Here is a 25,966-nt window from a genome sequence, read left to right on the forward strand (position 1 = left end):
ACATTACGGCTCAAATATTAACTTTTCCCCCATGTTTGAACAAATGTTCCAATTTCAGTAAAAAAGTGGCAGCCCTAGTTTAAGATGTGTTTTTAGTAGTATCATTATGTTCGGTCGCCAGTGTATTCTGGTTAATTTTATGTACATATGGATTGTAGTGAGAGTCACATTGTGGGATTTGGGTCTTCAGTGTCATATTTGTCATAATTTGGCGCAACTTGTTTTGGTAAAGGACCATTACTGTGGACTGACGACCAACAGTTGCACCATGTTCTTACAGGATTCCCTAACAAATTCATAGTGAAAAAAGTGTATAGCCAACATTTTCCCATATGTATGGAAAAAGACCAAAATACTGTACATTTGGCACTTTACATACACATGTGCTGGCCTAGCTTGACTGTTTGCCTTGTCAGCCCAGCAAGGAAGGGATTTACATTTCAATTACAACATATCTAACATATGCTTGTCTTGAATCAAGCAGCTTGAAGACAGTGGATAAATGTGTTTCATTTCCTATAGATACAAACAGACAGACGGATACAAAGTGTAAACAGCAATGTGATAAAAAGTTCACTTAAGACCTCAGCGATTCAGTTAGAAGCTACAAAAGTACTGAGAACTGAACATATACTTTTAAAAACATTCTTTCTGCTCTCCAGCCTAGACATGAGTTGTTTGACAGGAGAAAAAGAGTTGTCACTGACTGGTTATGGTTTAAGAGACATCATTGCAACCTGCTTAGGGGCAGGTCGGGCGCAACTCTGAGGGTTTTAAGTCGTAATAGAATTGGCAAAAGTGCCAATCTAACAGCCCAATATTTTGGAATTGAAACTCAAGAGCATAGTAATGCCACTTCATTCATTTTGTAACTGAAAACAGACATGTCTATCTTAACTGTAGGTAAACCACCATGATATATTTTAACAAGTCTGTTGATCTAACAGCATTACCTCAACTTGTTGCTACACCAGTTTATATGACAACGCATCCTAATAAAAATCTGTTCCTGTATTAAACTGCTTCCTGACAATTCTGATCTAAAAACACTGCCAACACCACTACATGTAATAGAACAAGAGTAGCAATTAAAGGCAAGACTGAATTCGCATTTGCTCATCCTATCGTCTCAGTTCTACCCGACTATTATTAGATGTTACAAGTGTAAGCACTACAGGATATTTTGACATTTGTAACATTTTTAAAATTGCTTTGGGGTATAATTATGAGTGAGGCAAACCACAGCAGGGAAGGCACACTTGAAATAGGCCTCTGGTGACAAGGCTTTCTTACATACAACAGAAGGTGAGGAGGGCTGAGCAGCATCAATGTTCTTGTGGCCATACGGAGCAGTCTATGGCAATCTGTACACGTACAAAACTGGCAACCATCTCTGGCATGTCCATTTGAGTCCAAGAAATGCTTCAGCTTGTTAGAAACATTCACTCTAATTTTACCAAACAACGACGCACAACAGCTAAAAATACAGAAGGAGAAAAAGAATTTTGACAATGTTTTAATTGGGGATGTGTGTGATTAGTCAACTAGAACCTTGCTACCCTCTCTAGTCAGCACCACAAATACTAGTTGGTTACACATGAGGGCAAATTACTAATCTATGGTTATATTTACTGAGTCAAATATTGATATATAGTGTATTATAGACTTACACTGCAAAATGTCCATATAAATATTCAAGCAATAGATCCAAAACTACAAACCACGATTTTACCAACACAACATTTAAACATCACTCAAGCAACACAGTCCCTTTTTATTCAGGAGCATTATGTTCACTATGGAATTCTTATGTTCCCTAAATTTACAGTGTGACTTTTTCACTGGCCATTCTCTCTGACCCTGCAGAGCCACTAGAAGTGACTTGTAGCTACTGCCATTAGCCCAGTGCTCTTTAGCTGTTAAATGTTTTTAAAAGCACCAAAACCCCAAAATAACTCCCTTAATCCAGTGTTGCTGGCAACCTTGTATTAATCGCCAGTAGAAAGCGCGAGTTGAAAAGACTCAATATGAGAGAAATGTTGGCATGTATCGCTTTGCAATGTGTAGAGCAGAGGCATAGTGCCACCGCTTGCTGACACACAGCTGCAGGAGGAGAGGTGGGGACAGAGCAGAACTTTGAGGAATAACCACTGCCAATCATACAGGATTCTATTGTGACCAGATGTACTTTACTTTGTGAATTCACAGATATACAGAGTGTGGAGGGGGGAAAAACAAGAGACCAGAGGTAAATAACAGAAAAAACAGTGTCTGTTAAGTTCACAACTCCATAAGCAGTTGCAGTGAACTCAGACACACACCCTCCGCTCTGCGTTAGGTGGAAACTTAAGGTGCAAACACACCAATACTGACCCACAATAAGTACCAGACTCCAATATCGGACTGGTTTTAATTTTAACAAGTATTACTATTAGGGATGTCCCGATTCGATCACGTGATCGGAAATCGGGGCCGATCACGTGATTTTCAAATGATCGGAAATCATCGGATTTAACCTTACAAAACAATGTTCACGTTTTAAATTCATCCTGAGGTACAAAGAGATTGTCAAATGGGATAACAATGGCTTAGTTTTAATTTTAATAAGTTCCACAACATCAGTATTCATTGTTGCACAGACGGAAACAACACCATAAACATCACAATTTACGGCAGGCGGGGAATTCAGACAACATAATAGTAGTGAGCTGGTAGTTAGGCTAAGGCAGGGCAAACTTGTCACCTCAGGACAGCAAAAATGTCTGCAGTTTGGAGGTATTTTAAACTGGACAGTGAAGGCAGTGCAACAGCCACTTGTAATGTGTGCAAATTGGGCATTTCGTGTGGTGGAAATGTGGATGTGTTCCCTCTTTTTCTTCTTCTTATTAATGCATTGCTGAAGTATCGGATTGGGACTCAGTATCGGCAGATACTCAAAATCAAATGACTCTGACTCGGGGGCAAAAAAATGTGACTGGGATATCCCTAATTATTATTAGTGTTCTTTTCATCTCTGGGTTGAACATATCATTTGGCACATGGCTTTCTATGTAATATCCCTTTTACACCAAAGACATGCATTTAATTCCCAAGATAGGGTGTGCCATGGTGGCATATAAATGGATTAGACCCCCTACGTGGCTACATTACATAAATACTGGATATCAGAGTTAGATGATCACTGTGAGCACAAGACTATGAGCAGAGTGTTTTTAATAACAGGAAATCAAATAAGTTGTCCTGAGCCAATTTATGCATCAGGACTCAGACCAATTCTGGCTGTTTTCAGGTATATTTCTTCTGATGTTTTGCTCTGTGTGCCATCTGTCAAAAACACAGCATTATGCTACATTTAAACAAGGTAACCCATACAGCAGAGTAAGTGACCCACAAGTGAACCACAGTGCACACAAAACCCACAGCAGGCCCAGCAGTTCAATCACTGATGTGAATGTTCATCAACATGTGATGCTAAAATAGCGTCACTGGGACATGTTTCTATTACAACAGCATTTTGCAAGTGTACCACACCTCTGAGTGGCTGCTGTTGGTAGAAAACAGTATTTAAATTTCAGAAAACTGCTTTAAGGGGGGCTGCTCAAATAATGTCCAAAACTGCTCTGCAATGACATTCCTCTCTCCATAGAGTCCACCAGGAAGCTAAAAACTATTAAGTTGGTGTACAGTAACATTGAGTATCAATATATGCACAAGCCTGAGGATTCTTCTGAAACTGCAATTAGTGTAGTCATTTCTCAAGATTGCCACAGTCAGTCAGTGGTGTTAAAGAGTGTGTTAAAAAATGTCTTATCACTCACAATCTATGGCTGAGTACAGACCACAGCTTGTCGAGAGCACATCTAAGTGACAGCCACCAAAAGTTCCCTATTAGAGATTATTCTACTGCTGGGTACGTGTATCACCTTAAAGGAGCAATATGTAGCCATTGTATGTGCAAAAATGAGTACAGTGGTCCAACTACCAAGTTGGAGCCATAGATTGTTTACGAAATAGGTCATAATAGGCCACCTGCCTCCTCCACCTCAAACATAGAGACTAGACATGCTACATGAGCTCTGCAGAAGAACAGGGTGCATGCAACCTCGTAAGTTGACAATAACAAGCAACAAGAAGTCCTCCACTCTAAGTTGATCAGCTGTTTATAACCGTCAGTTGTCAATGTAAAGTTAAGCCTGAAAACAAAAGCCCACTGCTCTAACATAACAGACTCTGGAGTGACTGCCTGGCTTGCTGTGTGACAAACTCCTTTAACATTTTGCTCAATTTAACAGCTGTAAGAAACCATTAATAATCTTGTAGAAGGCATTGATGTTTATAACTCATAACCCAACATTAACTCATTCAGTGAAAATTAATTTGAACTCTGATAAATGTGAAACAGACATACAAAACAGTTATTTGGGTCCAGGATGGAAATTTCAAGTAGGGGACATTGCAGCTGATTATTTCAACTTAACAGCTTTCCTTGATCTCTGATGACACATTGTGATCATTTTATGATGATTCCGTTTCAACTGGCGAAAGCGATAGTCAGGGCCAACAGAAATTGAAAGGCTTGCTACGTGAAGGTTTTCTTCATTGCTCATTGCTGATACTAAATGAGCGAGAAGACATCAGTGATAAGAGATTCATTAGCATCCGAACTTGAAGAATCCAGGTATTTTACCATCCGATAAATGGATTTGGAATAGAACGGGTCATGATAACACCACAAATGACAGAGTAAACGTTTGAATTTTACAATGCAGTAATTCCTTCTGATGTTAGCAGAGATGCACTGTGTCACATGAAGTAGGGCACTTCCACAAAAAACTATTGTTTTATCCAACAACTTTAAGACGACACTAGTTTGAGTAATTCTAGTATCATGCATACATGTGTGGAAAAAAAGCAAGAAGCTGCAGTTAAAGTTTGGAATTTAATTCTCCAACTATTGTCATGCTATCAACCAGACAGGCCAAGTAGTAAATAAATTGCAAATCACCCTTTCACAGCCCCCTGTGGCACACTGTCACCATTTCAATGCCACTACAGCTGCTGCAGATTCATGAAGAATACATGATTAAATTAGCCATCCTCATCAGCAACAATGGATGATATTTTTGCAGGTGCAAATTACAAGGCATGCTTTATGATGGACTACACATTCCCCAGCCTGCAATTAAAAGTCAGTCATTCAAAGAAAGCACACAATCTATAAAGAACTCTGACCTGTAGTTGAAATGACAGACCAATTAATGAGCCTGTATGGTTTGGCTTTTATAACAGCTTTTTCAGATTCATCCTTTTTACAACTCACAGAACACAGCATGTTCAGAGCTGATAACAGGAAACAGCTCTAAAGGACAGTGCACATTGATGTACCGTCTGATGTGTCACAAAAAACCCACATCCATTTTTTCAACGTACTGGTGGCATCTTTACGCACATCAGAGTACGTCATTGTCCTATTTTCAATACAGGTCCACTGCACTATAGAATGGAAGACACTTTGGACGTGGTATAATTCCTGCCCTGCTTTAACCACACAAATACCCAGTGTCGTGGATGCACAGCAGTGTGGCCATGATGCCCCTTCTACCCACACGGCCAGTTTGGCATGTCCTGTTTTGAACTGGCCATTATGACATTAAAATAAAGTAGAAGATTTCTTAATATAGAACTGTCACGACTGGGAGACAAAGCAGCCCGTGTGTCACGGAACCTCTTGCTTTTCATTTTGGCTCACATTTTAAAAGGTTACAGCTGCGACAAAGCCCGTGTGAGCAGCACAGATCATGAACATCTCAGGTGCAGCTGGAGCAGAGATTCATCTAGAGATCGTCTTGCCTACTTTTTTTGGCATCACATGTGCGGTTCCCAAATACTGAAAATGATCTGTTGATAGTCATGTCAACATCATACCAGCAACAAGACAACCTTCACTATACTTTAAATTTCTATATCTGTTAAATATGTAACAGACACGAACAGTGCCACCCACCCCCAATTATATTGATTCCCAGTTGACCGGAAGACTGTTGACATAGGATGCTTTTAATCTTTAGTTTCTAGAGTTCTGCGTTTTTTGCAGATACACAAGGAAATATTCTTATATTTTCCGACAAGAGTGCAGAGAGCTTTAGTTGGAATACAAATGTGATGGGGAAAGCAGCCTGCGCTCCTTGTAGGTTTATGTCCACATGCCTGTGCTAAATGTTTCTACACACACACGTTATATATGTAATGCACTAGTTGAGTATTTCTATGCCTGTTTATCTGACACAGTTCATTTTGAGTTAGAATGTATACATGTATGTATGACATGAAGACCAGTTTTTCAGTCAATCATTTTAAGGTGCAATATGGCAGGAGTCCTTGACAAGCTCAATATCACAAAAAAAAAGGACAAATGATAGCTTCTTAAAGTTCTTATGACTGCTGTGTGTGTTTATGCATCTAACAAACACAGGGCTACATTAGCTTTTATTTGGTGTTTGGGGGTTCTGGCCACACGATAAATGCAAGTCAAATATTGACTTGTTTTAGCTCTGTTTTGGTCTTCACCAAGCCCTGAGAGATATTAGCCTAGAGGAATAAGTCAAGTCTTCATCTGCTAAATAGCATGAAGTGTAAAATGGGTTTATCAGAGCAAAATAGCAGCCTGATGTCACTAGAAACTTGGATGGGCTGACCCAAACAGCAAGGCTGTGAATCAGAAAACCATAACAATGAGCTGGATGATGCAAAAATACTGTGCAGAGGTGAGGGAGACTGCAGAGGTGATAATTCTCTGTAGGTTTCTCACAACAAGGTGTGTTACAATTTCAAAATTGAAATCGAAAAATTAAAATGAGCTTTCAACTTCAATGATCAAAATCACAGGGAGAATCATCAATTCTAGCACTAGTTTTTTTCTTCCTCTTCACCCCTGCCTGCTTGCAGAGAACAAAACACTTGAAAGACAACACAGCATTTCTTACCAGCCGTTATAATGCATGCTGATAATATATAGAGCAATTTGTTAAAGAAGAATTTCAAACTGTAAATATGTTGTCACAATAAAAGTCAAATAGAATTATTTGTTCTTTATTTGGAGAACTGCAACACCCTTAGTCACTACAAACAACACCTTTCACATTACAGATAGTCATTCGACATATTGCACATAAAAAAGTGCAGATTAGAGCAGGCCTAAGATACACTTGGTTTTTTTTTTCATTTTAAAACCTAATATCCATTCCCTTTTACAAGCTTTGGAAACTAAAAGTTCCAATTAGCAATGCTACCATGGAGCGGCGTCAGTGAATCATCTGTTCACATTTGACTCAGCTCAACTTCGAAATCAGATGGTAAATCTTCAGGTTAACTTTGGCAGACTCTTCCAATGACATCTGTGTGTTTTGCTATATATTGTTATTGTTTACACCTATATTCTGCTTTTCTGTAAAGAGAGACTGTAAATTATTTGTCCTCATCAAGAGTCAAAATTATGTAAAAGACCATTTTGCTGTTTTCACCTTGATACATGATTTTTTTTTTTTATTTTAACAACTGACCCTTTGTCTATTATAACCACCTGACCTGCAATGTTATGACATGTCAAGCAGACTAAAAGGACTTTCAGACAATGCTACAAAGGCACCGCTGTGCTCTCAAACCATTTATTTTCAATGGTTTGTGCCATGCCACAGCAGCTTGTTGCTGTGTGCAGCTTGACGAACCACCGCCTGGTGGACTTTTGGACGTAAGCTTGCGCTGAACCCAGCAGCCAGTGCAGCTCAATTTGCATCGTGCCTGAAATGGCCTAAAAGAAACTCAGTTTGATGTTGTCTAAGCCAAAACACACTCAGTTCAAGGGTAAATGGCTAAAGTCTACTCCTTACTGGCAACACATAATAGCAAAAGACCGCTGAAATAATGAAAGCTCTTGCTTTGTTGTTCATCACTGTCAGAACTCTTGAACACCAGTTAAATCTGAAATATCTCAAAATAAAATGTAAGACTCTTATTCTCCTAAAATCTGCACACAACTTGCACTAACTTTATTTTTGTTCCTCATATTTTCATCTCTATCTAAAAACTAACCCACCCTACTGGCAACATCTCTACCTGGCCTCTCTGTCAGCAAGGTAAACAATGTAATACTGTATAATCTCAGGTGCTTTGCAGTAACGTTGTATGCAGACAAAGATGATGCACAAAGAACAGTGACTGCTGCAGTTCAACATCAGTCCTATAAATTCTTCATCAATATATCACTTTGAAAACAACAAAACAAACTGCAAGCTAAGGTTGCAAATAACCATTATTTTAATTATTGATTAATCTGATTATTGACATGACTAAATTATTTTTCAATGCTTTGTTCAAACTCCTAAAAACTTGTGAAAAATTCTCATCATAATGTCCCAGACATCATCAAATTGCCAACCAACAGTCCCAAGACTCTTCATTTACTATCATAAATGATGAAGAAAGGCAGCAAATGTTTGACATATTTGCTTGAAAAACTGACTAAAACAATTATCAAAATAGTTGGAAACTAATTTTCTATCGATTGTCTTATTGATGAATTGACTAATCACTGCAGCTCTAGTGCAAACTCAACTCTAGCAACAGCAAAGTACTTTAACTAACATGAAGCTAAACATCACAGCAAAGATTTCTCACACACCAGAACTATACTGCCTGCATGGATTAAGCTGCTTCATTGCAAGTTACATTTTCCAAAATGGACTACTGTTTTGTTTCCTTATGTTTGTTATTTGGAAAAGAAAACGCACAATACAAAATTAACTCTACAACTCGATTTTAAACAGTCCAAACCAAAATACGTGTTTACCCTTTCCATCACTGAAAAACAACTTTTCAATCTTCCAACAAAAACATTAAATAAAAATACTTTGACAACTGTCAGTGAAACTGGTCTACTACTCAACAGATTCAGATATAAACCATAAACAAGGCAAAAAGACACATTCCCCCTCACTAGAAAATTCCCTCAAATCCAGAATTCTTGGCCAGTGTGTGTTACTATTCACTCCACTGGATTAGAATTCAAGTACATTTACAAACCATCTAGGTTTGTGGTGAAATTACAGAAACCACAATGTTAAACCGACTACAAACATCTGAGGATTACTCAGCTGGTTAAAATAAAATGCTTCTGGACTAAATAGAAATTTGATTGGTTGCTTCTAAAGTTAATCAATGCACCCATCTTATGCTTGTTTGATCCAAAACTACAACAGCTGGAATACCAACAACTTCTTCATAGAAATACACAAAGAGGCTGTACTTATGTCTTACGATTGAAAAACAAAACAAAACAGAGTCTGTGTTAAAGTTTACAGGCTTACATAACAGCATTAGCTGCAGCCATTAACGTAAGTAATTTGTTTTTAATATAAACCTGTTCTATTCTCAATAACCAGTGTCTCACCTCCATCCCTGTCTCGGGCCCTGTGTGTGTGGACAGCCTTTGCTCTGCTGTGCCCCGTGCTGTCGATGTGTTTGTTTTCAGGGCTGTCAGACCTCCTGAGCATTTTGCAGGGAGGAGTGACATCTGAGGAGTCTCGCATCTTTTCATGTCTGTGGTCCCCTCCTGGATGGCTCTTGGATGAGTATTTGAGAGTCTGCAAGCACAAATCAGAAATACCTCACTACAATCTATTATTTTTTGGCAACAATGATTTCATCATTTTATTATGATCATCAGGGCTCTCGAAATACTATTAAACACCACATTTGGCTGATCAAAAGTCAACAACTACAATGTCAGAGAAGTTATAGGGACAGTTCACCCAGAAACAAAAAAATCAGTCATTATCTACTCACCCTCATGCCGATTTAAGGTTGGGTTTAGTTTTTACTCCTCAAAACACTGCTGGAGTTTCACAGGAAAAGAGCGTTGCAGAAACTCCCAAACAATCGAAGTGAATGGTGAACAGTTTTCAAACATAAGAAATCTGGAAAAACAAATATAAAATGCCTTCATACTGAGTGTCTGTTGTAATCCAAGTGTCCTGAAGCCCCAACATGCTAAGTTGACTTGTAAAACATCATCTACACCGTGTTTTTAGCCTAAATCTTGGCTGTAGATCCTAAACTTGAAGCCACATTCACATGAACACCGTCTGAACTGTGTGTGTGTGGAGTGATGATGTGCATGCCATCATCATGCCAGGGCTTTAGGAGACTCGGTTTACACCGGATCAGCAATATGAAGGTATTTTGTGTTTTTTCTTGGTTTGAAAACTGGTCACCATTCAACTACATTGTTTGGAAGATTCTGCAATGCCATTTTCCTGTGAAACTCCCAACATTGTTTGGTGGAGTAAACAACTAAACCCAACCTTAAGTCGGCATTAGGGTGAGTAGATAATGACTGAACTTTCATTTATAGGTGAACTATTCCTTCATGTATTAAAGCTTTAATATTTCAGGAATTAGTTTGCAGAGCTCATCTCCATTCATGAAACAAATTTTTCATGATTCGAAAACACCAAATTTATCTCTGACAAATCTTGCTAGTACATTAGTAAGTAGACACATTAGCTATGGTAGTAGCCTGTTTAGTAGTTTCTTTCTTGTAATAATGTGTTTATGGATACTGACACATTTTCATTTCTGTAATTACGAAGTAAACATAACATTTATCAGACAAACTAGTACTAGCATTCGTTGTGGCTTATTAAATACATTTTGAATTTAACTGTCAACACGTTAGTTTACGGTATATAATTGGAAGACTCTGATATCTACAGAGTTTAGCTAGCTGTATCCTTAAAATGACAGATTGCGGTCAGGCCCTAATCGGACTGGCTAGCATACAAGCTAACGGTAACAGGCTATCATTGGCTTCGAGCTGTAATAAAACTCGCCTGTGCCTTCTCCGAAACAGCTCAATTCGACGGATACATTCAGTCTATGTCGTCTTTACCTATTAATATTTGCGTTAGGAAACATTTGCAGCGCTTAGACCGTAATTTCAGACAAAATTATTCACTTTTCTCGTTATTTTCCGCACTGGCTGGGGCCTGTTGTGCTCTCGTGAAGCCTGAGCTAGAGTGTCCATTTTAATCTTATTTGCTGCTAGCATGCTAGCAGCAGGCTACGGTTAGCTAACAAGTACCTGATAGGGCTGAGAATCTCTTCGGTCGCACCTGCAAATAGAAAAGAAAACTGTTGTGAATATCAAGCTTCAAATGTCAGTGGTGAGAAATAGTTCAAAGTGCTGCAACAGCTGAACGTGCAAGTTTCCACACACTTATTTTGGTTTCAATAAAAATGGCGGATTGTCAAAGCGTAGCTACGAGGAAAAGGAAAATCTGAATAAGTAACGTTAAAAAAAGATGTTTACCCATCGCCGAGTCTCGGTTGTTTCCTTGCATACATTACCATCAATGCCGTGTTAGTGTGTTTGGAGTGGGATGTGAAAGACTGATAACGAAACTATGTTTTTCTTGTTGATTCAGCGACCTGAAATCGTCAATTATTTCGACCTAGCTTGTGGGTATTTCAATGCTATCGGCAGCACTGGTCGAAAGAGCGCCCTCACTCAGTCCATCTCCCACTCAGACACACACAGCCGTGTCTCTATCTGCCGAGAAAACGTAGCGGTGGAGCTGCGCTCTAGGTTGCCAGATATTAGACATCCACCAGTATGGAAAAGCCTTAATAAGTCAATGGTATCTGAGAAAAAGTGCCATGTAATTTTATTATAACGTGTAAACAACACTAAGTGCTGTTGGTCGTTGGTTTGACGTTATATACTGTAGGCAAGTATATATTTTTTTAATTTCAGTTAACCACTATTTACGTTAACAAATTAGCAAATTTACTAAATACGCCCTGTGTGTTTAACATATACATTTAAGAGGAATATATGGTCAAAAACTAACGTATCTTCAGGTGTCGGGATTATAATTTTGCCAATTGTGCTTCCATGAATTTGAGTATTTCAGAAATAGCCATCAAATACGATAGATAAATGTGGGTGTTGTACAGACATGGCAACCTTGACTGCAACCCCCATTCTCCACCTCCCCCTTCCGATGGCAACATCCGGGACACACACTAGCTGGAATCGAGCAGTCTCAACAACTTGTTGTAATCACCTTTGTTTGTGCTGTTGCGTTGGATAAATTGTCATTTTCCATCGACAAATGACTTTTTAACTATTGGAATCCTTTATTCAGGTAGTCCATTGGCAGCCGAGGGCTGTAGATACTGTTTTATAGGTCATTGCAGGTCTGTATTGAGCAGTGACTTGTTCTCTTCTGACATCTAGTGGTTGTACTGTGACATCGCAAGCAAGGTTTACGTAGAAATTACCTCAACAATAAATCCCTATAAAGACTTATTCCTCGAGGGATTTTGAGTTTTGCTATGATAACTTTTTAATTAGATCCACTAAAATTAGATCATGATTACTGTCATTTTCATGAGGGCACAATTTCCCATTGTCACATTGAGGTCAGCTTTTATTTTAAACATTTGATTTTATATTAACTGATTTTAGGTGAAAAAAGTTAATTGTGAGTTATGAGTTATGAATCATGAGTAAAGACAGTTTGTGCATGTAGATCAGTCTACTCTCTTCAAATTTTGTGGCTTTGATCAGGTTGTAGTGATGGTTCAGAGTGAGTGTCTGTCAGAACAGGGCTGCTGCAGGGCTCCATTGTTCCCAGACAATATATCCCACATCATATCCCAGGCTGAGGACAAAAGAAGCTGTGGTTCAGCGTTTTGGCACACAGTGCACTTTAATGTGGGGACAAGGGGGCACAAAAGGGGGTGCTCCTATTGTTGTTAGCAGATTTCTCGAACTTGGTCACACAGTCCGACAGACAGACACTCACACACATAAAATCTTTATGCGCTGTTTTAATAATAATAATAATAATAATAATAATAATAATGATGATATGGTAAAATGTTTTGAGTCTTCAGGTGGCAAATTATCTGTTGCATGTAAATAAAGTCGCTGAGTGTGGGAATTCTCACGGTTATTTATTTATTTGTAGGCAGAATCAACTCGCATCATTTACAAAGTGCCTTCTCTGGCCTTGGACTACTTGTTGCTCTCCGCCTTAACATGACCTGTAGGGGGAGGTATCAAACCACTTTTATATCTCTGATACTAAAGCAACAAATCTCACCTAAGGGATACTCACTTGCGGAACATGTCCACTCCTAAAATAAAATAATGTCAATTTCAAAAATATCGGCAAGGTTAAGTTAACTTTACTCCAACTATTAGAAAACACAGCATCTTAAAATATTGTTTCTCTCTGAACCAGGGTGTAAAAACTGACAAAACATAAAAAACATGAAGACAAAACATTTAATTATATTAAGTGTATGGGTGCATCAAAAATACTCAAAGCAAAAATAAATCTTTGGTATTTATTATATATTTTTCTACTTATTTATCCCCACATTTGCTTTACATAATTATTGCATATTTTTTGTGAGTATCATGAGGGGAGCTACAATTATCAACTCATTATACAACACTGTGCTGCAAACTGATCAATAAATTAATCAGCACCTTGTATTTAATGCTGGAATTGACTATCCTGACTTGTAATGGTTTAAGGCAAATAGCCTTCTTTTACATTAAAATAGCGACTCACAATCATCACACTTTTTGTCTTGTAAATTGCATCCTCCTAGAAATGTCTATAAACATAATTTCTTAAAGAATTACGCAGTCGAAATGCGATTGTTTTGCTTTCTCTTAAGGGCGAGTAGCGAATTAGGAATTAGCTGATAATTGACATCACCACCTGCCAATAAAAATACAGGACTGTACTACTGAGCCCGCCTTTATTGTAATATTGACCAATGAGTGGACAGACTGGGCGGACTCTGGGTGAAAGCCTTGTAAGGCACAGATCTCAGAACAGCTTCGTGTTGTCAGTTATCCGTCCGCTAACGTATGTGTCTAAATAAACAAACCGTTTCCAAGTCAGCGCCTTGACGGGGCGGTGCGTGTGTCTTGGAGAGTGTCAGAGCAGCCGAGGCGGTGAAACATTTTGAAAGGTTCAGTGGACAGACACACAGCGGGCATGAGTTTAAGGATGTTTTTTCAGGAGTAAATCACGGTTTATAAACAGGGAAATAAAACAACAACAAGTTTTGCGCTCGAAGGAACCATTGGAGTGTACTGTGAGCAGCGAGAAACCATTCAACCCCGACCTCCGATGCAAAGTGAGTAACGATACCAACATATTGTATAAAACCTAGTAAAAACTTATCTACACAATTGAAAACATAAAGGCAGTTTCAGTTGGAATTGTCGAAATAAAAATTGTCGAAAATGCCCTTATTGTTTTATGGAGAATACAGAGAATACAGCTGTAATACAACATAATCACAGAGCAATATTACTAGAGTTGGTTTGTGTGGTACTCAGGAGCTATGAGGTCACCTAACAACGAACTTCTGCCGATGATAACCTGTGAGTTAGCTAGGTGCATGATATAATAGTAACCTCAGCCATTAGTATTCATGCTAAAACCGTTTTTAGAACATACCATAGACAACACCTTTTCGTGCTATTTATTTTAATGAAACTTCACCTGACATATTTTCTTCTGGAATATTTCCGTGGGAAAGCGAATGCAGCCTTAGTGTAGGACCAGCACACTGCCTCGTAATTACAATGGTAAGCTCTTACAGTAATAGTATCAGTAACAAGTACAAAAGCTGGAGTAGAACCTGTTATTACCGCATAGCTTGGCCTAGAAAACAAAATAAAATAACATACTTTACACAAACAACAATAGGTGCATAATACAAAAGTAACTTTGTGGACACCTACATGCTACAATGTTTTTTTACTTAACATAAACAAATAACCCTGTGGTCTGGCTTATAAAGTATGCTCACCCAAATGTGCAATTATTAAAAAAAACATATGACCTGTTAGTGCTGTTTGTTTCAATGAAATTTTCCCTGACATCTTCTCTGGTGGAGTATTTCCGTGGGGAAGTGCACGTAGCTTTAATGCCAGGTTAACGCAATGCTCATAATAATAAGCTGCTGTAGTAATAGTATCAGTAACAAGTACAAAAGCCACAGTAGAACCTCTTATTACTGTACAACCAAGCCTACAGAACATATGGAAATAATATTCTAGGTATGCTGACATATACGGTACACAAACCATGATGACAAAATTTCCTCGTGACACAACCCACAACTTCCACAAAACACACACACGCCCACACCCTATACGTGTAGAGTTCCTACTCCCTAGGAAGTACAGTCAGTGCCGTGTAGCCTGGCCTGAGGGAATACATAACCCTTGTGCCCTGCAAAGTCAAGTGTGGTGACACGGAGCTTGTCACTGGCTGACAGCGCCAAGCCTCTGAGCTAGCTGGCTGCCCGCTGGGAGACTCAGCACTTGTATTGCCAGCTCTCATTACATCCCTACTCAGATATTTGTTCTGCATACTTTACATTTGCATGTTATACTTTAAGTCAAATGATACAGGACACCATGTGTTTTGTATTGCACCATTCTTTCATAATCGTTATTGCTTAAGGGTATGACATGACATGAATGAGTCCTTCATACACGATGTGTATCTTTACTTTAACATGAAAATGCCTCTCAAAACCCGTAATGTCATCCATTTATTGATGTGGTAAATATTCAGAGAGATCCAAGACATCAGTAGTAATTTCTTGAAAGTGGAAATGTCATTATTTTGCATTCCATAGAGTCATTTGTTCCTCTCCACAGAGTCTGCATATTTCTTGAATGCACACATGCCATCATTCAGCAGAAATGCAGTACTTGCTGGAAAAAAAAGTTCATTCAGATGTTAAAGGGCCAGTTCAATCAACTATACAGTTTTTCCTCTTACCTGTAGTGCTATTTAACCATCTAGTTTATTAAGGTGTGAGTGGTTATCAGCTGTAGAGATGTCTGCCTTCTGTTGAATATAGCTAATGGAACAAGCATGCACTAGGCCTGTGGGGCTCAAAGCACCAAACAAATACATATGAAAAACTCAACAGCAATGTCTCTTTCAGGAAATCATGATTCATTTACTCATGATAATCCACAGACATTGTTGCGAATAGTTTCATGTAGTTCATGAACTATGTTCTTTCTAGTAAACTACTCCCACCAAATTTGGCTGTACTAAGGAGAATTGGATGTAGCATTGCAGGCGGACCTCTGTTCACTCCTGTGAGAGCTGCTCAGTGGTGCATGAAACCAACTTCATGTATGACCTGCCTCATATGCTTTCACGTTGTGTGGCCCATTGGGCAAGCTCAGTGGAGACGTCCTTTGACTGAGAGGTTAACGTCCGGTTTAGCCTTCCGCTAACTTGTATAGGGGTGGAAGAAGATATTGATACACTTGAGTATCATAATATTGTGGTTGAGACGCTGCATTGATTCTCAAAAACACTCTATCGAGATATTGTGGTACATGCAAAGTGGCATTTTACCAAAGTGTAATTTAAGCTTAGGAAATAAAGGTCTTTTGGGCCAAGTGTTTCACCATGGCAGCTAACTCAGTGTTGTTAACATTACACACTACCTTCTGCATGGTGATACGATTAGCAGGTATAGTTTGGTAGAAAGAAAATAGTTCCTACATGAAACTGCTCACAACAAGGTGTATGGATTTTCTAGAGTAATTGGGTCATGAGTCCTGGAAAGAGATACTGATATGTTGAGTTTTTTTTTTTTGTCTTTTTGGTGCTTTGACCACCACAAGCTGAGTGCCATCTCTTTTCACAGCTAATATCTTAAAAATTTGGAAACTCGCACCCAAACAATTTAAATGATAAAGACAGAAAAGAGGTAAAATAGATATTTGAGGTAAACAGTCTCTTTAACTGGCTTGTGTAAGGTCAGATGAGAATCTTTTCAGGTAAAATTAAACACCCAAGAAGTAGGGGTGTTCTGATCCGATATTGATATCGGATATCGGTCCGATATCAGCCAAAAAATGAGTATCGGATTTTATCGGACTGCATCTAAAATCTCCGATATAAGCGCTCCGATAAGCAGTCCATTTTCCGCTCCAGCACTTCTATCCATAGGTGACTCTGGTTGCTGACTATTGTTCTACAAAATAAGTAATAAAAGTATGTATGATTTGTGCTGATATCGTATCGGATCGATATCGGTATCGGCCAATACTCAAGGCTGCAATATCGGCATCGTATCGGAAGTGAAAAAGTTGAATCGGGACATCCCTACCAAGAAGCTGCAGAGCTACATTAACTGAACGGCATATTGCTTTCGGTATGGTCATTTTAGACTAGTGCCTAATAGTGTTGATACCTAAATTTATTTGAAACGTCACTGCTCACTTCATTGCCAATGTACAATGTCTGCATCATGTCAGAGAACGTTGTTTTTGCTGGGCTCCCCATCAGTGTTATGGTGGCCTGGTTTTGAGAAAAAGAGAAGGACAGTAAGAAGATGACCTTCTTTTACTTGTATTTGAAAGCCACTGAGGGTAAATCTCCAGAGAGCTGACATTTCTCTGTGTAAACTCTGAAACCTCAATGGTTAGTCTGCAGTTTTGGCCAGCCCCCCATTCTCTCGCTGGGAATAGCCTAGTTCTTCTTTTAAATCTTGCCTAGAAAAAGGTGGGAGGCCTTTAGTCTGTATACCAGCTGGGCAAAAAGTGTCTCTCAGGAGACGCTGTATTTTAGTACAGTTCATTCCTCTGGTTTGTACTGTTTATGAGGGCAGTTGCTTAGCATCATGACAAGTGTATGATGGCTTCATTATGACATTGCTTTATGTGGTAAATGTGTTCTGAGACTCTTAAATGAAAGGCATCCTACAAGGGAAAAGTGTTTGTAAGAGCTGTGATGGTTTGTCACCAGGAAATGGTTTGGGCTCGCCGGCCTGGGACATTAAAAACAGATTCTTGTTTCATGATTATTTGTGCCCACAGTCCTGGAGTGTGTATATGGAGGCAGCTGAGGTCAGGGTGGGGTCGGATGCAGCGACTCAGACGAGGCCTGGTGTAGGAGGCTTTGCCCTGTGTTGGTTGTCTGAACAGGTGTCTCCAAGCTCCAGCTCTGCATAACTTGCATTCCCAGGGTTTTGTTCCTGGCGTAGAGGGTCACCGAGTAGGGGGAGGGAGGTGTGGGAACTAAGAATGCTATGTGCGCAAGGCTTGACTCCCAGAATTCATCTGAGCAACCTGCTGATTGAGACAAACGCTTCCCGTCAGTGCAACAGCTCAGCTTGTGTTGATGAGAAACCTGTCAGCAACCCATTGCGCTGTTCATGGCCAGAGACAAAGCTGAGAGTTGGCTTCCATAACTGCTTGTCAGCAGCAAGGCTATTTTCTTGGGGCTTAAGGGTGGGTAGGATACAGTGGTTTAAGACTCTTAATCCTAGCATTAGTTTGGATCGCTATCAGCTCACTCAGAATCACAGGAAATTTCCTTGTCCGAGGTTGAAGTGTCATCATTTTAAACCTCATCCTTTGTTTCACTCACATTTTCTTCTTACCCGGTCCCTAAAACATCCCTATGCATCGTTTGGAATTAAATGAATTCCAATTGGGGGTCTATGGACAAGCAGTAAGCAACAGCTCTTCTCATTGTAACTCCCTTTATTACACAGAATTGCCACAGGAGTTAGCGGTTATGTAGCCTTAAGTTCTGTAAGGGAAGGACTTAAATATTCATTTATTGAATGTGGGAAGGATGGTCTAAAATTCATTTCAGAGTCTGGCTGTAAGACAGATGTAATGATTTATATCATTAAGGCCAAATCTTTTTTTTCCACAACAATTAACATATTTAGACAAATATTCTCTAACTCAAACAGTTAGTGTCATTTTGCTTTACTTGCAATTTTGATGTGACAATGTATTAAAATAGTACGCTTTCATTTTCACATTTGATGTTTAGTTTTATTACAAAATTGGCCTTAGCTTTGATAAAAAGTTGGCATGAAAATGTCTTAAAGTCTGACATTTAACTTGTTGACACATGTAGACACCCTATTACAACAATTTGACATTTCTGTTCTTGCAAGAATGCAGTCATTCAGGTGTTGAAGTGAAGCAAAACTAAAGCAGCCTGAGAATGTAGAGAGAGGTAGTCAGTTTTGGCCCCTCTTAACAGTGAATGTGTTCCAGCAGAGGAAGAGCCAGAGACCGTCTTCATCAGGCGTTGAGTGAATTCTCAGCTCAGGTCTCTGAGCGCTGCCTCCTGACATTTTGAGGTGAACCTACTTTACTACCAGCCATTGCTAAACTTGGCATCATATGAAATATGAATACAAGTATGTTGTTGCCGTAGCTTAATCCAGTTATATAAAGTCTGTAACCAGACTGATCAAAACATTTTTATACTGGATATACTTGTCTGAATCTTAAATGTCATATTTTTCCATGATTACACTCGGGCAGGCTGTTGCGGTCCATGTTGTTAAATTGATGGCTAAACAATGATAAAATTACCAAAGCAAATTTCCAGGAACTAGAGGAACAAATCTGTTGTTGATAGAAGAGTCCATCTTGAGAGAGAGATCTGCCTTGGCTTGTCACTATCTGAGGAACTGAGCACCATGGTTCTGTTTAAATTAGCAGCACATAGAGAGGACAGGACATCTGTATGTCCATCTAACAATCCATATCCACATTGATGCATGTATCTTTTCACCCATTCGCCCTTCCATTCATGTAACTGTTCTTTCATTCATTCTTTTACTCAACCAACCACCTATTTCCCCCTTATTCCATTCATCCCATCTATTTAGTCATCCATCCTGCTGTCCATGCATAATCACCATCTTCCTCCATGGTATCACTAATCTCCGTTACGAGGCCGCAGTGGACTTGGGAGCCTCCTGCCGCTCTGCTGATCCCAGACGGAGAGATTAAAGTGACGTACTTGGCAGGGGTCTGGCAGGGTCACAGTTGACGAGCATCACCAGTAGTGATGCTGTGTTGTTTTGCCCCTGCCTGGCCTACAGAGGTGTAGGGTTTCTCCCAGCAACCCCTAAGCCTCTGCGCTGCTGCGCAGGAATGAGCCCACCCAGCAGATGCCAGCCATCAGACACCTGTGTTGGCTTCAGTAGAGTCCAGCTCCATTGCTGCGCTCACCGTGCAAGCATGTTGCCCTCCTGACTCATTGCGGACTGTCTTTTGATGGAGAAAGCAGAGAGGCTGAGGTAACGCCGGTAGCATTAATAAAAGTACTGTGTGTGGGAAAACAAGTCAGACTCTGAACCCTCAGGGAGAAGGTTAAGCTATAATGTGTTACTGTATATAGGCCTAGACATGAGTGGTTGGAAAGTGTGGTGTTTTGTTATGGGACACTGTTTCATTCCTGTTTTAAGGCATACACTATTAAGAAGTGCAAAGCTCCAGTTGCAAAGTACAGTGGTCTTCTTATTCAGCTGTAGCCTAACACTATGGCCAGCATTTAAAGCCTTGGGCTAACAGGAACTACCACAAGCTATAGCTGTGGGAATAGCACACAAAATGCCCTGATCATAATCTGTCAAATTAGTTTTTAGTAGGTTTTTGTAAGTCCATTGTTTCATGCTAAAACAGTTCTTTTCAAATTGTTGTACAATCCAGTGGAGTCACACTGTAGGTCTGTGACAGCTTGTAACCAATTTGTCAGTTGTCAGTGAAGGCTATAGCCTTACATAGCCAGGCAGTGGGTTCACTTGACTGACGTCAAGCTTATTTGTCAAATGTTGTTTTATTTATGAGGGTTTTCCATGCATGGCCCCTGCCTAGCATTACTACGCCTATTCCCCTTATGGCAGCCCTGTGAATAATTCAACATAGCTTGAGTGAACAGAACCAAAATAGGCCAAAGTGTGTACTTGTTTGTGGCTCTGTCCAGTAAATCACAGCAACCGCAGACAATTTGTGTAGTTGTAGTTAGCATTGTAGACTTAAGTACTTCTCTGAATTAATGTCAAGCATTCAAACAAGTGCAATAAATTTTAACATTAGGTATTACTTGCCATATTTTCCACTGGACCTCACAGCTCCAAGTTTGCACCATCAGCACAAGAGGATCTATGTCACACCGCAATATTAATGGACCATGAAGCTGCAATATTGATGTAGCCTGTGTTGATATTTGGAGTGCATGGGGAGCTTGGTTACCATATCCCGGTCCTGTGACATGTTTTCCTTCCTTGCCTTGATCTCTAAAGATGACAGCTACAGTAATTTGACCATGCAGCACAAGATACCAATACTGTAATTCATCTAAGGGTAATGAGAATGCAACTATGTTGTAACGCACATATTACAAGCTGATGTCACCACCATCTGCTCTTGCTTGTTGCAGTGAAACATTTTGCTCATATCAAATGGCAGATAATATAACTTTTTCTCTCACAATTTCTTAGAAGTCTAATGTCAATTTTATTTGTAATTTGGTCACAGGTTCTAGAGGGTGAGGCTACATTAAAAGAAACATGATGGGAGAGGAATTGAACCTCATGTTAGATGTTGTTTTGCTTGTGTGAACTAAATAAGCGGCCTGCTCCTTTCCTCTGCTGCCTTGTACTCAGAACTCTACTTTCACCACATGACTTCTTGGCATCCTAGCTGCAGTAATGTAATGATTGATATCACATGCAATAAGGAGAGAAAGGACAGATGGTCCAGAGCTGCGTACCCCTCTGATTACTTTCTCTTTGTAACATGTAATGTTATTTACCCACATTTACTCAGGGATGGCTGCATTCAATTAAACAGTGTTTCATCGCCTGGTGCCACTAAAGATATCTATTCCACCACATGGCTGCAGTACAACCATTAATTTGATGACTGGTAGAAGACAGGATTGGGTTCTCAACTGGCACTTTTAGGAGAACCAAAACAAATGAAGTTTATTCTACCAAGTACTGATTCACATTAAATCAATCAGTGCCAAATATTGGAACCTCTTGTAGATGCAAGTGCAAGTATCAGGGCAATATTGAGTCAACGTTAGCATGCCTGCAGAAGTTTAACCCTCCATGGATAACAAATAACTGGTACCACATCTGTTCTAATGTGAACAGTATCCAACCCTAGGTGACAGCAGGGGAGCAATAAAATATGGATACACAGTATTATGCTATGTTTTGAGATACTGTATCAGTTCTTTAAAATGCTGTAATCATGATACATGCAAAACTTTGTATCAGTGGTTCATTTTGTTTTGTGTTTAAACCTCCAACTGAAAGACTATTATTAGAGTATTATCCATTTTCACTGTTCTGATCATATAAAGAAGTAAATTTAAACTTGTATTGTATGCATATGATGATGTGTTCTTTATACTTTGTCAGTTTGATTAATTAAAAATAGCAATATATCACCTTATTTACAATATAGCAATATATATTGAATTGGAAGCCCTGAATCATGATAGGTATTGTATCACCAGATTCTTGCCAATACACAGCCCATTGAGACAGGGGGACAAAATAGGGGAGACTGACAGTGGCAGTGAGTGGGGTCATGCTGAGGTCTTGACCCCTACAGAATAATGCAGGTTAGCCCAAGAAGGTTTTCTTTAGCTGCCTGTTTTCTCTTAGTTGGCAGGGACTCTTTCCAGACAGCAACACTGGTTTTCACGGGCTAAATCCCCCCTTTGTGTGTGGGGCGTCTCAAGTAGTGTCAGCTGTAGCTCCGTACACTTGTTGCTGTGTCTCCTGCCACCTCCTTCTAGCTACAGGCCCCCCAACGCTGAATTTTCATTTGCCTGTTAACATCTCTGGCCCCCCTTTTTTAGCAAGACTCCACAACACATAAATGTTCGCTAGGCAAAGAGAGGTCTGTGTGCATGTGTGTGTTTGAATGCATGCTTTTGTCTCTGAACTTGAAAGCATGTTCTCAAGCCTCTGTGTCCATGTTTGTGTGTGCATGTATCTGACAGGCATTCATTCTTTAGTCCACTTGGCCCAGGCTCTGTCTATTCCCTCGTTGCTCATTGAGTGCAATTACAGCAATTTAACTGTGAATGCCCCCTCACAACAGCCCATTAGAACCATTAACTATGCAATCGTCGCTCTTTGATGGCTCAGCCCACGTGATTAAAACTATTCAATCTGGATGATGGCAGACAAGGGGATGGGATTGTAAGCTATCTAAACCAATGGGACTTTGTGCACTCTTATACTCTGTGTCGTGCATTTCCTCTAAGTTACTTTTGTTTCAAATTAACCATTATCTCCCCTATGTTAGCCATTCCTTACATATTCACTAACAGACAGGTCAAGTATTTAAGTAATTCAGTTGTAACTCTAAGACTATTATGAAATGTTACAAGTGACTGAGTCAGATCTGGTGGACAGAATCTGCTCTGGTGGCAGACAGTGCACAGTTTCTGAAAACACAAGCAGATGGACTGAACCCATTCGCTAATTTAACACCACTCATGTCACATTTAGGGAAGAAAAGCTGGAAATGAATAAGACAAAAGCTAATTAAGAAACATCCACCAATTTTAAACACACTACAAACCCAGAAATACAAGCAAATACAGACACATGTCAAGTTATGATAAAGCAGAACTTTCCATCTGACTATGTAACTTTGAAAGAAGAAACAACACACCCCTCCTGCTAAAAATGAGAAGTTAAAGTAGCAATAAAATTCAGCCCTTCCAGTGGGTCCACATGCAAACTAGCAACACCCTGACTCTCTTTTACTGAATTGGACGTAACCTTAATTAATATCATCTATAATATCTGTGTTTACTCTACCATAGAGGGTGTGCACTGATCTCACTTTCCCACCAGAACACACCCCCTCAGTTGAACTGATTAGCAATTGCAACCAGGGGTAAAACAAATGATTAAATGCTTAAATTCAAGGGAGTTGGACTTGACTGGGATCCTTATAACTTACTAAAGACACAGTGGTCCATGGACATTGACATTTGGCCAGAAATCAGGTTTATGCATGATTTTGATGCTGGGTAAATGCACAAAACCTGAAGGCATACAAAAACCTGGATGCTTGGTTGTAATGTTACTTCAAGGCAGAATTTGTTGATGATATTAAGATGATGAGGACACCAAGGATATTCCACATGTATGTAGACAGTTGGAGAGACATGCAGCGTTGATATTTGTAGTCATGTCCTGGAGTGAGTATGTGCAGTGCAATGCACGTTTGTGGAACAGAATATAAATGAAACATGCTAAATTTTTCAGGTGTATGTAAAGTTAGTCAATACAGTTTATAACTTACAGTGGTAGTTCACCCAAAAATTAAATTTCACTCAATATCTACTCACTTCTGTGCTGATGTGAGGATGGGTGAAGATCTCCAATTCACAAAACACTCCCAGAGCTTTAGTGGAAAACTGCGTTGCAGCTAAATCCAGTACAATTGAAGTGAATGGTGACCAGATTTAAAATATAAAAATGTCTCCATACTGCTCATGTGGTGTAATCCAAGTGTCTGTAAGCTGCGACATTAAAATTTGACCCAAAAAGACGCAATTTACACCATGTTCTGAGCCTAAATGACAACTGTAGCCTCTGAGACTGGATCCACGTGCACATGCTTGAAGCAGGTACACAAGCTCTCACCTAAGTGGCGCAAAACACGAGATCTCGCGATACCTTCACATCTGTGGTTACATGCTACCTGGAAGCGACCCAGACAACAGAGAGAGATCTGCGCAGAAATAGTGACTTGTTATGCGCAGAGTTGACTTTGCAAACTTTCAACAAAGAAGAAAATGTCCGAGGACTTCGACATAGAAGAGGAACATCATTTCTCTGCTGTAGCCGCGCTGCTTGGGCGAGAGCCTGTGTACCAGTTGCCACTTTATGCTAATCAGTTTTTCTATATAAGAAGTAAAAAGTCCAACACAAAACCCAACATGTGTGGCTGCCATAATTTAAGCCTAACGTTGCCACAGATGTAATTTGTCATTTGGCCTTTATGTAAGAAGCATCTTTAGATTTAAACAGCTGTAATCAGTCTCTGCCGCCTATCGTATGGTACCCTCATATCAAAGGACTGGCCTCCCTGCTAACTTAGCCCTTAGCTCACCACTAATTGCTAAGTAACCTTATGGAAATGCCTTTGATTGGAGGTTTTAAGGCTCTGGGGAAATGAAAGTGTGATATTTATAGTTTGCTTTGGGTTGTCGAGCGTTGATAACAGAGGCCATATGGTGTACCTGTAGCAGTATACTTTGTCTGCAGTGATGGTGACTCCATCGTGCTGCAGTTTGTGGAGTTTTAGATTTGAATAGAGTTTGAATAGATTGATTATGCAGGGTGGAGTTGGGGTTGGGATTCTAGGTCGGTTTGGTCACAGAGTTTGTTTATGGTGCATAGTACAATATGTTTAAAGACTGTAGCTTGTATCGATTGACATGTTACTGTATAACTCAAAACCTACAGCACATGTGTTGCAATGGTTTGTCGTCATTTCAAAAGCAGTGGACAGTAACAAGATGTACAGTACTGTTGAAGTTGTAGGCCAGTGTTTCATAAAACAGCTGAGATGTCTTTTTTGAAGAGGTTATTTGCATGACATAACAACTACCAAGACTTCTTTCTTAGTTCTCCAAACGCAGAAAAGATCTCACAGGCGGTCATTATAATAGCTCTTGTAATGCTTTTTCTGTCCACCCAGTTTCCTCTCTTACTTCCGGGGTCGTCACCACCAGATAGAGACAAAGCAGCTCATTCTTTGTCCGTTTTGAAGTCACCCCTTCAGCGGCTGGATGCTAATCTGACTGACCATCAGCAGCTTCTGTCATGGTCAGGGAAAGACAGATACAGAGAGAAAAGGCTGTGAGAGAGATAGCAAAGGAGGGGTGGGGTGAGGAGGGGTGGCATGGAGGGTGATGACTGGAGCATTTGGCATCCGGTGAACAGAGGAGTATTGTGTGCCAGTGGGCCACTGTGGAACAGACTGTGACTTTACAGGAAGGGACTGGTGTTGAAGCTTCAACAACTACTGGGGGAG

The 25,966-nt window shown here is 39.8% G+C and overlaps 2 protein-coding genes across 3 annotated transcripts in view; one reads left to right on the top strand and one right to left on the bottom strand.

Annotated features, from left to right (window-relative positions):
* waca (WW domain containing adaptor with coiled-coil a) overlaps nt 1-11,614 on the bottom strand; it is a 29,148-nt gene extending 17,534 nt beyond the window's left edge. For both annotated transcript variants that reach the window (XM_084746900.1, XM_084746899.1), the window contains exons 1-3: nt 11,366-11,614; nt 11,138-11,168; nt 9,446-9,638 (exon numbers count right to left, since the gene is read on the bottom strand). In XM_084746900.1, the coding sequence (XP_084603026.1) occupies nt 9,446-9,638; nt 11,138-11,168; nt 11,366-11,406 (265 nt within the window). In that variant the 5' untranslated portion in view covers nt 11,407-11,614. The remainder of the gene's footprint in view (nt 1-9,445; nt 9,639-11,137; nt 11,169-11,365) is intronic.
* A 2,382-nt stretch (nt 11,615-13,996) lies between these two features.
* mpp7a (MAGUK p55 scaffold protein 7a) overlaps nt 13,997-25,966 on the top strand; it is a 169,663-nt gene continuing 157,693 nt past the window's right edge. The window contains exon 1 of the mRNA XM_084747404.1: nt 13,997-14,220. The gene's annotated coding sequence lies outside the window, so the exon portion shown is untranslated. The remainder of the gene's footprint in view (nt 14,221-25,966) is intronic.

Source organism: Lutjanus erythropterus, chromosome 21, assembly GCF_056507025.1.
Source record: "Lutjanus erythropterus isolate fLutEry1 chromosome 21, fLutEry1.hap2, whole genome shotgun sequence".
NCBI classification, from domain to species: domain Eukaryota; kingdom Metazoa; phylum Chordata; class Actinopteri; order Lutjaniformes; family Lutjanidae; genus Lutjanus; species Lutjanus erythropterus.